We start from the raw sequence: 9569 nt of genomic DNA on the forward strand, positions 1-9569 counted from the left end.
CTCCCTCGGCTGGGTTGGCAAACTTGGATCAGGGAGGCGTTGTATGTGTGCGCGTGTGTGCGCGCGCGCGCCTGTGTGTGTGTGTGTGTTGGATGGCTTTGGGAGACCGAAGATGCTGCTTGGCGTGGTTTTTCCCCCCCTCTTGCGGAAGGGCACCTGAGCTGAAATCTGGGGATTAAGCAGACGCACACAAAACACAAGCACCCCCCTCACTCACCACCTACACACACACACACACACACACGGAGACGCGTTTCTGACGGGTGCCAAAGGAATCCTTTTGAAATGACTTGGAGGATTTTCAGCTTGGAATTATGTGGAGGGCGAATGCAGTGAGTAGCAAGCGGCGACGAAGGCGATTAAATAATAGCAATTATGATAAATAATAATTAAAAAAATGCGGAATGGGGAGGGGGAGAGAGAGAGGGGTGGGAGGCGGGGGCTATGGATGGTTGGTGGCGATCCTTTTGCCTGGCACTGTTGCAAAGGGGGGTGGAGTTGGGTTGCCTCGACAGTAATGTCCATCTCCCCCACCCCACCCCGCGCCAACCCCCGGCCACCCATGGGTGAAATGGACAGATTAGGGTCCCGGCCTTGCTGCCACTTTGCATGTCAATTTCGCCTGCCAAAAAAGAGCGAGAGAGTAGATTTTTTTTTTAATTAAAAAAATGTCTCTCCCCAGTGCGTTTCATCATTTTTTTTTTTTAAAGCATGGAAATTAGTGCTATTAGTATTACTGGAGAGGTTTACTAAGCAGGTGGAAAATATTTCTTTCCTCTCTCGCCGCGCCATCCCATGCACCTTTACTCGGGAGTAAGCTCTTTGGCTCTTAGCTGAGTTTACTCTCGAGGAAGTGAGCGGAGGGTCGCTTCTTGCCTCCATCCCAAAATGAGGCGACATCCTCTTTTAGACACCCCCCCTCCATCGCCAGCCTGTGCGTGTTTACTCAGAAACAAGTCCTCACGACTTCAATGAGACTTTAGGAAAAGATGGGAGCTAGAAACTCCTCGCGAGGGACCCCTCCAATTGGGAACTTCAATCTGCCAGAAGGGACCTTTAACTTGGTTGAAAGAAGGAGGGACCCTCCATTGACTTGCAGAGGGGGTGGGGGGGGGTCTGTCCTTACTTTCCGAGTAGACCGATCACAGCGTTGGTTATGGGAATGCAAGTTTTGGGGGTGTTTACTCGGAAGCAAGGCCCGCCTATGCTCAGTAGGCTTTTTTACTCCCAGGTAAGGGAGTCTTGCCTAGGATCCCAACCTCCAAGGGGTGGTGTTGGGGGGGTGGGGGTGGGGCGAGGCCGCTTCATCTGTCTCTCTCCCCTCCTCGCCCAAAACACACCGCAATCCTACGCATCCTGACCCGGGGAGGAAATTCCGTTGAACTCCGCGAGGGCTTCCTCAGGAGTAAGGACGCGTAGGATCTCGTGCACGTCCTAGTGGAGAGAAATTGCGGCAGGAGGTGGGAGAGGAGAGGGAGAGAAGAGCGGAGAACGGATTTCCAAGGAAGATCGCGGGCAAAACGCGCGCTCCGACAAATTACATGGAAGCAAATCAACTCTCTCCCCCCCCCCCCCAGACGATCGGCTGCCCGGCGAGGATTTATTAATCCGCTGCGCCGCGAAGTTGTCGCCGTGTTATTTTGCGCTGTTCCGCCTGCGCTAATGTGGTGGTCTTTCTGTCGCCCCTCCCCGCTCTCCCCAAACCCTCCCTCTTAGACCCCCTTTGCACCGGTAAGCAACCCTGCCTCGCGGGGAGGCGAGGATGTGGCGCCCCGATCTCAGCACCAACACTGGCGATCGCATCTCTGGAAAGCAGGATGGCAGCCTCCCTTGACGCCCGGCGCTGAGGAGTCTTGCGAAATGCCAAACTTTGCGGCAGCGGCTACGATTTCTCACATTCCTGGTAATGCTGATTCTGATGCTGGTGGAAGGTGGCTGCCTGGCGGCGTGTGTGTGTGTGTGTGGGGGGAGAGATATGAGGATAAATAAATAAATAAATAATTTTTGGGTGGGGGGTGGGGTGGGGGGGAAGGGAGAAAGTGGAGAGAAGCGCCAGGGGGATGTTAGGAACGCGGCGGGCGCCAGGAGGCGCTGTTGCTCTTGGTTTCCCTCTCGCCCCCATGAATGGAGCGAGAAGCTAAGAATTCCCTCTCCTACGTAGTAAAGGCTAACGGTGCAGGATTTCGCAGCTTGTGTGTGTGTGTGTGTTATGCACGTCTTTCTAATTGGTGCAAACAATCCCCCCCTTCTGCCAGCGTGGTGCATTTTTTTTTTTTTAAACCCAGTGGTTTCTTTTTGGGGGGTGGGATATTTCAAATAATTAATACTTCCCGATGAAGGAGGTTTAAAGGCACGGGCGAGTGGGTTATGGTTTTACTATAAAAAATCCACCCAGCCTCTTTCGGTCTTTTTTGCCTCTCGTGTGATCTGACTGCAGTCGGGGAAGCAGGAGGGAAAAAAAATTCTGCCCTGCAACAGACAACGGCTGAGTTTGAATCCAAATGAGGTCTGGGGAAAGAGAGACTGAGAGAGCCGCACAGCTCCAGAGACCCCTCGCTCATGCCCACCTGAAGCCTAGGGAGGGAAGAGGTTTACTCTCTGAGTCCCATATATCCCTGCTGCTGATGGAACATGATTGATGAGTGTAGATGTCAGGATGACGGGAGCCATAGGATCAGAGATGCATTTCCCCTGGGGGGGGGGTGGAGGTTTGATGCAAGTCAGTAGAAGGTAGCCCCCCCCCTCCACGAGCGGCTTTGCCACCGGCCTCTGCGAGAAGGAACAACAGCCCCCCCTCCCTTTTCACCCACTTGCCCAACGAAATCCAATAAAGCATGATTCAGGGTCTTGACCCGAAGAGAAGGGGACAATATGCATGCCAGCGACTGGCCGACATCCCCCGATGCCCAGCCAAAGTGGGTACATTGCCAAGGAGAGAGGGGAGTGAGGGCGGGTGAGGGTAGGGGGGGGGGAAGAGGGGGAAAAAACCCCACGGTTACAACAATGCATGTCAGAATCTGTTCCAGAACTGCAGCCAGTTCTGCGTGAGCAGCCAGCCAGCCAGCCAGCTTGAAATGAGTCTTGGAATAAAATACAATTTCTGGACAGAGGCGAGGGGAGTGTGTGTGTGTGTGTGGGGGGGCACACCAATCATTGCTGCTTCAGCCACAGCAGGAGGGAAGAGGAAAGGAGGGCAGGAAGCCGGCAGGGCCTGGGTCACTGGATGCCTTCAAAGCCTTCAAAGATGCTTCGCAGCCATGCTTTCCAAAAAGGCATGCTGAGGAGCCCCAGATATCTCATCTGCGCTGTGTCCTCAGCAGAGATCGAGCTGGTTTTATATTACCCCCTGTAAGGGAAGGATATGAGCAGAGCTGGCCAGCGGCCCTTCCCTTGAACGCGATTTCAATTTTGCTCTGGTGGGAGTTAAGTGTTGCACAGAGCCTGGGTGCTTAGCTGAGGTTGAACTTTGAGGGCCACCTTGACCCTGCGGGAGGACTCGGTTCAAGGATGCCTGTTTGCAAGGTTAAGGACCGGGTCCCTGCGGGAGGCAGGAGGCTGTGGCAGTTCATCCTCGTCTTCCGTGTGATGTGATGCCCGTCCTGGGCTCCTTGTTCTCCGCAGAGCATGGAGTTGGTGAAGATGGCACGAGTTTGCTGGAATCTCCTGGTGCTTCAGGCTCTCCTGGCAGAGTTGGCCCTCGTCTGGGGGGCAGAGAAAAGCTACCCCATCCTGAACATCGCCGTCATCCTGGGGAGGACGCAGTACGTCACGGAAAGAGAGGTCCGAGCGCTTTGGACCAGGGATATGTCCAGCGACCTCACTGTCGACGTCAACGTGGTGCCCCTCTTGGTCAACCAGACAGACCCCAAAAGCATCATCACCAACGTCTGTGACTTGATGTCGGGAACCAAGATCCACGGCGTGGTTTTCGGAGACGACACCGACCAGGAGGCGGTTGCCCAGATTTTGGATTTTATTTCGTCACAGACCTTCATTCCGATCTTGGGGATTCATGGCGGCTCATCGATGATCATGGCGGACAAGGTAGGCGGAGAGCACATTGTTGTGTGAAGCTGGTGCCCTGTGGGGCAATGTATGCTGTTGCCTCCCTGTCTGGGCAGAAATGGAAATGGAGCGATCATTTAAACGCAGGGGTAGCTAACATGTGCCCTCCAGATGGTGTTGGACTGCAGCTCCTGCTATCCAGCCAACATGACCAATGGTTAGGGAAAGTGAGCGTTAGCACCCAACAACATCTGGAGGTCACCGAGTTGACTGCTCCTGCCTTAATGGGTTGGTCTTGGCTTCCTTAAGCTGTTTGTAACTTCAGTTTCTTTGGGGAGGGGAGATATTTATTTCTGAATGATTAGACTTGTGGTGTAGCTTGGACCGGTTTCTTCCTCAGTACCAAGACCTACTGGTAGGAGCAGTTTGTGGCTGTTCCATGACATTCCCTATCCACATTGGGCTGTGGGGTGCGAAAGATTAGCAAAATCTGTTTTTTTGTCTTCGGTTCACAAAGGATGTTTAGATCTTCGGCAGCTTATGCACCAAAACACACGATCTGCTTGGATGTCGCAAAGCCGAGTTTTTCACTCAGAACTGCATGTTTCCTTTGAGTTGTTGGAGAAAAGTCTTCCCCAGCCACCGAACTCTGTGCCGAAAGGACCTCTTCCTGTCACTGCCCGCTGGTTTCAAACGTCTGATCTGCACTGCAGACTCAAGCCAGCTGAACTGTCGTTTTCTTAGGGAATTGGGGGGCGGGGCGGGGAACAGCTCTGTTGGGGATGGGGGCTAAGGATTTATTTTTGCAACTCATGCACAAGCTGCAGCTCTTGAGATCCTTAAGAGGTAATAAGGATTGCAACGCGTGTGTAGTGTAGACCCTGGAAGTTATTAATCCAGCAAGCATGTCAAAAGGAAGCAATGGGGAGATTTTAACTACAGCAGGGTGGCTATAAGGGAATGCTGGCTTACCTAGCTGGTGTTATGGAGAGCCATTGGGATGTTGGCCAGGGCTGACCCTAGATATTTTGCCACCTGGGGCAAACCACAAAATGGCGCTCCTTCCCTGCCAGGGAAGAAAGAGCAAATGAAGATCTAAATCAGGAACAAGGGGGGTGGGGGTGGGATAAAGATCTACATCGGGATCTGCTGTGCCTGTGGTTCCTGCCTCTTGAGGTGGCCTCCTCAACCTTGCCTCATGTGTGGGCCGGCCCTGATTTCAGGAAAGTTGAACCAATCGTGGAGGGGAACTGTGTCGGGGTTGTGTGACGAGCTGCGAGTTCAAAGGCTTGGGGCCCGGGATAGGATAGGGTGCCTTGCTTTGCAGTCAAACAAAAACTTAGCAAAACGTGTGTGTGTGAGAGAGATAATAATCACCAGGGACTAGGCAACTGAGCAGTGGTGCAGTGAGACTGAATGAATCTCCAGGGCGCAATGGCAACTCTGCACATGGTACATTCACATAATATATTTAAAGTGCTGTGATACCATTTCAAACACCCTTGGCTTCCTCTTAATAATTCTGAGAGCTGTAGATTCTTACTAGCTTCCTTCCCAAGCTACAAAGAAGGATCGATTGTTTAAACCAGGGGTGGACAATTCCCAAGAGACTGTGATCCACTCACAGAGTTAAAAACTTGCAGTGATCTACTCCCTTTTTTGGGGTTCAGGTCAAAATTGTTGATTTTTTTTTAAGGAAGGAAAGCCCTGTTTTGGGGGGTTCAGGTCAAAGTTGTTAAGAGGAAGAAAGCCCTGTTTTTTGGGGTGGTGCAGGGCAACAATGTTGAGCTTTTTTTTGGAGGGGGAGCAAGGTTGTTGATCTTCTTGGGGGGGGGAGCCAGTGATGTACCAATGATCTACCACAGACGTCCAGTGAACTACTGGTAGGTCATGATCTACCTGTTGGACGTGCCTGGTTTAAACCACTCTGGGAATGGGCAATGGTGTCTCTAGCAACTCCCGGCACCCTTAATGAACTACAGTTCCCAGGATTCCTTGGAGGGGGAAGCCATGGCTGTTGAAAGTGGCATCATAGCGCTTTAACTGTATGGTGTGAATGGGGCCTGAGGCCTACATCTGTCAGTGGGCGTAGGAAACCCTTGAAAGTTCTCAAAGGCTGCATGGAAAGTGCTCTCTCTTTGTTTTGGCTCTGACAGAAGGCCCACATGATCCCAGCATGATGCCAAATGAAGTACCTCTTCCATGCAATGGATAACAAACATACGAGAGTTTTCATCACAAGGGTGACGGGCACCGCATTTGTTCGCTTCTTAAAGAAAGGGATTCTCTTTGGTTTGGGAACGTCACGCCTGGAGTGAACGTGGCCCTCTAAAGCTTTCTATCTGGCCCCTAGGATTTCCACAGGCCATGCCCCCTCTCCCCAGGCTCTGTTTTACACCTGCCTCAAGTGCTTTTGCTTGGCTGGGATGTATCCTTGAATTGCAACCATGCCATTGGCCCATCCTGCTTGGTATTGGCTACACAGCAGCTTCCCAGGACTTCAGAGCAAGCCCTTCCTGGAGAAACCCAGTGATATATCAGCTAGGCGCCAAATGGCTCCTTAAAACCAGGGTTACAGTTGCCCAAACGGAATGCCTGGTTGCTATTTGGGGGGGGGGGCAAGATGGCTCTAAAGCCATATTTCTCAATACAAACTTTTTGGTTCCCGAAATTCACTCTGATTGTGCAGATAAAACAGAACTGATAGAATTCTACAGGATGTGGTATTAGTGTGTGAAAACAGTCCAGATCCAAGGATCCCCAGGCATGCTCCTCCAGCTGGAGGAGATGTCAGGCACCATCCTGGCACCCAGACATCTTCACTTGGTCGCAAGCGGCCAATAGGTGCAAAATGCGCCTGCCTAATTTCGAACACTGCTGGAGATGCCGTCAGGGGATTGAACCTGGGACCTCCTGCAGCCCTTCCCCTCTCGCTTGCCTGGATGGAGAGGTGTGTGCAGAAGCCTTTGACTTCCTATTGGCTGTAAGGTAGCTTACAGGGCAAAGGTCAGACCTTCATCTGTTGCTCCAGTTATATTTGTCTCTGAGCCCATGCGCTATTGCAATGTGTCGTAAGTTCCCTGTGGGCGGAGGGAGGGACATGTGTCCCTCCGTTTGACAAATTCATTGCAGACAGAGGAGAAGATGTCCCTTAGCTGTTCTTCAATACAGATGGAGCCTCCATGGCAAGAGGCAGTTTGCTTTTGAGTACCAGGCACTGCGAGCAATCAGATGCCAACTTGTGAAAGAAAGACCTGTCTGTCTGCTCTTGGAAGCAATGTTCGAAACGCACCAGGTGCTAAGTGTGTTCTGCTACTGGGGTGGGTTCCATTGTGACTACGGGGAGATTTTCTCCATCGAGCCAGCTGACTCGTCTGTAGCAAAAGATGCATGTCTTCTGCTTCTCGCCTGGCTGTGCTGTAGCCTCTCCACAAGCCACCCAGATGGATCTAACAGACCACAGTTTGCAAACCTCTGCCTTAGCACATACTTAAGACCATTTCCATTTCTATGGTGTGTGTTTTTCTCCTCCTTGCACACTGGGACAAGGGAGCTGTTGTAAGAGCAAGCTACAATCGAGCAATGTAGCTGAGATCATAGGAATTGTACAATTGGAAGGGATCATCTATTCCAAGCCCCTGGTGAACAGATGTTCCATTGCGGCGACCGTAACCCAGGTTTAATGTGTCATTTGGCACCTAACTTATATATCTGAGTTTCTAACATTGCTTGGAAGTGGAATGATGAAAGAAATGGATCGTTCGTTGGTTGGCTCCAGCAGGACTCTGGGTTATGTCTTGAATAGCAGTCAGCGATGGAGATGGCCACTTTGCTCTTTGTCCCCAGCATTTGCTGCGCAGAGGTAGACTGCCTTTGACGGTGAAGGCTCTCCACTTTGCAATTTGAGATCATGATTAGCCATTGGTGGTTCTCTTAGATCTTCTTCCGCGAAGATCTTTTCAAAAAGCTTGTGGCAGGGGAACATCTCACTGACAGCAAATTGCAGAGGTCAAAAGCATGTTTTGCGAAGCGGCCCTGCCTTTGCTTGTCCGGAAGTCGAGCGGTGAACCCAAATTCCATGGGGCATGCGGGTTTACACGCCTCTTCGCTGGGACGGTGGCTCTCAGGTGCAGAGGATGGGGCACAACATTTCTTGTGACAGCTCAGGGCCACTTCCCAGGATGTGAAAGGTGAGCTGGAAGCTCAACCCTGGGGTGTTGCACCCCAGGTCACCAAGCTGGATCCGGACATCCAGATTTCAAGAAAATGCTTCTGCTGGGAGCTGGAGCGTGGAAGCTCTGATCTGCATAGAAGTTTACACCGAAGTGGAAACGGAAGCTTCTTGTGTGGCAAGAGGCTGTTTTGGTCCACGCAGATATGATGCACAATGAAGACCTCATAGCAGCATTAAAGTTAATTGTTACCTTCCTAGCCTTGCCTCTTCTGCTCTCCCTGGTTCTCGCCTTTGCTTGCTATCCTTAGTTCTGCTTCCCCGCTCTTTTCTGTTTTTGCTTATGCCGGGGGTGGAATGCGGCCCCCCAGCCTTCTCTGTGTGGACCCCATAACGCTCCCCCAAGCCACACCCCATGCACTTTTGTCTGGCTGGGATGGTCCCTTGGATTCTGATAACACCCCTTCTTTGCCTGTTTGTGCAGAAACCAGTCTACTGTAAGACGCAATAGACACATCCATCGTTCTGTCTCCTTTTGCCTCTGGTCCTGATCACCACTGTCATGTGGCCCTCAGAAGGCTGCCCGCCAGGGGATGTGGCCCCAAGACTGCAAAATCCCCCACCCAACGGCTTTTATTGCGTGGTGCCTATTACTGCTTGCTGCATTTAATATTTTTTATCGTTGTGAACCAGGAATTGCAGTGAAGAGGTGAAACTGGCCCTGTCCTCCCTGCACAGAACATTGCTGAATCTATGAATCGGAGCAGTTCTTTATAAAATAGCCTTTTGCAGAGCTGCAGAACTCATAACGAAGCCCTCTCTTGCCTTCCCCCAGCATTGTTTTGGCCGCTTCCCTGGTCTTGCCTTCTTCCCTCTCCGAACGTTGGGTGTAAGCAGCAGGGACAGCCAACTTCTGCATTCTTGGGGTGTGTGCTCTGTGTCCTCCAGTGAACAGACTGGGGCCCAGCAATAAAATCTGCTGCAGAAAACTGAAAGGCCAAATGCCATTTGGGCCATTTTAAGGCTGAGATGGAGAACCTGCAGTCCTCTAGATGTGGCTGGAGTGCATTGAATATGTGATGCCTCAAAGGCTGGGACATGTGTCTAAGACAGGGGTGGGGAACCTGGTCCCTTCCAGGTATTGCTGGACTCCAGCTCCCATAATCCCTTGCCATTGGCCGTGCTGGCTGGGGCTGATGGGAGTTGGAGTCCGACAGCATCCAGAAAGCCACAAATCACCCCCTTCGCTGATGGAGGACTTTACAAGCGTGTAAGCATAGAATTGTAGAGTTGCAAGGGACCCCCAAGTGTCATCTAGTCCAACCCCCTGCAATGCAGGAATCCTGCTCACAGCCATTCCTGGGTGGGCCCATATAAAATATTATACATCCCT

At 51.7% G+C, this 9569-nt stretch overlaps 1 protein-coding gene across 1 annotated transcript; it reads left to right on the forward strand.

Annotated features, from left to right (window-relative positions):
• The first annotated feature begins 210 nt into the window (after positions 1–210).
• LOC117056289 (glutamate receptor ionotropic, NMDA 2A-like) lies at positions 211–4071 on the forward strand. Its single transcript, XM_033166494.1, has 3 exons — positions 211–332; positions 1717–1903; positions 3622–4071. Exon 3 carries the CDS (start codon positions 3625–3627, stop codon positions 4069–4071), a length of 447 nt encoding a protein of 148 aa, XP_033022385.1. The 5' UTR covers positions 211–332; positions 1717–1903; positions 3622–3624.
• The last annotated feature ends 5498 nt before the right edge of the window (positions 4072–9569 follow it).

Source organism: Lacerta agilis, chromosome 13, assembly GCF_009819535.1.
Source record: "Lacerta agilis isolate rLacAgi1 chromosome 13, rLacAgi1.pri, whole genome shotgun sequence".
Taxonomy (NCBI): domain Eukaryota; kingdom Metazoa; phylum Chordata; class Lepidosauria; order Squamata; family Lacertidae; genus Lacerta; species Lacerta agilis.

What these genes read in the sequence shown, in the direction of transcription:
- LOC117056289 (XM_033166494.1), top strand. Translation starts at nt 3,625, where the DNA reads ATGGAGTTGGTGAAGATGGCACGAGTTTGCTGGAATCTCCTGGTGCTT.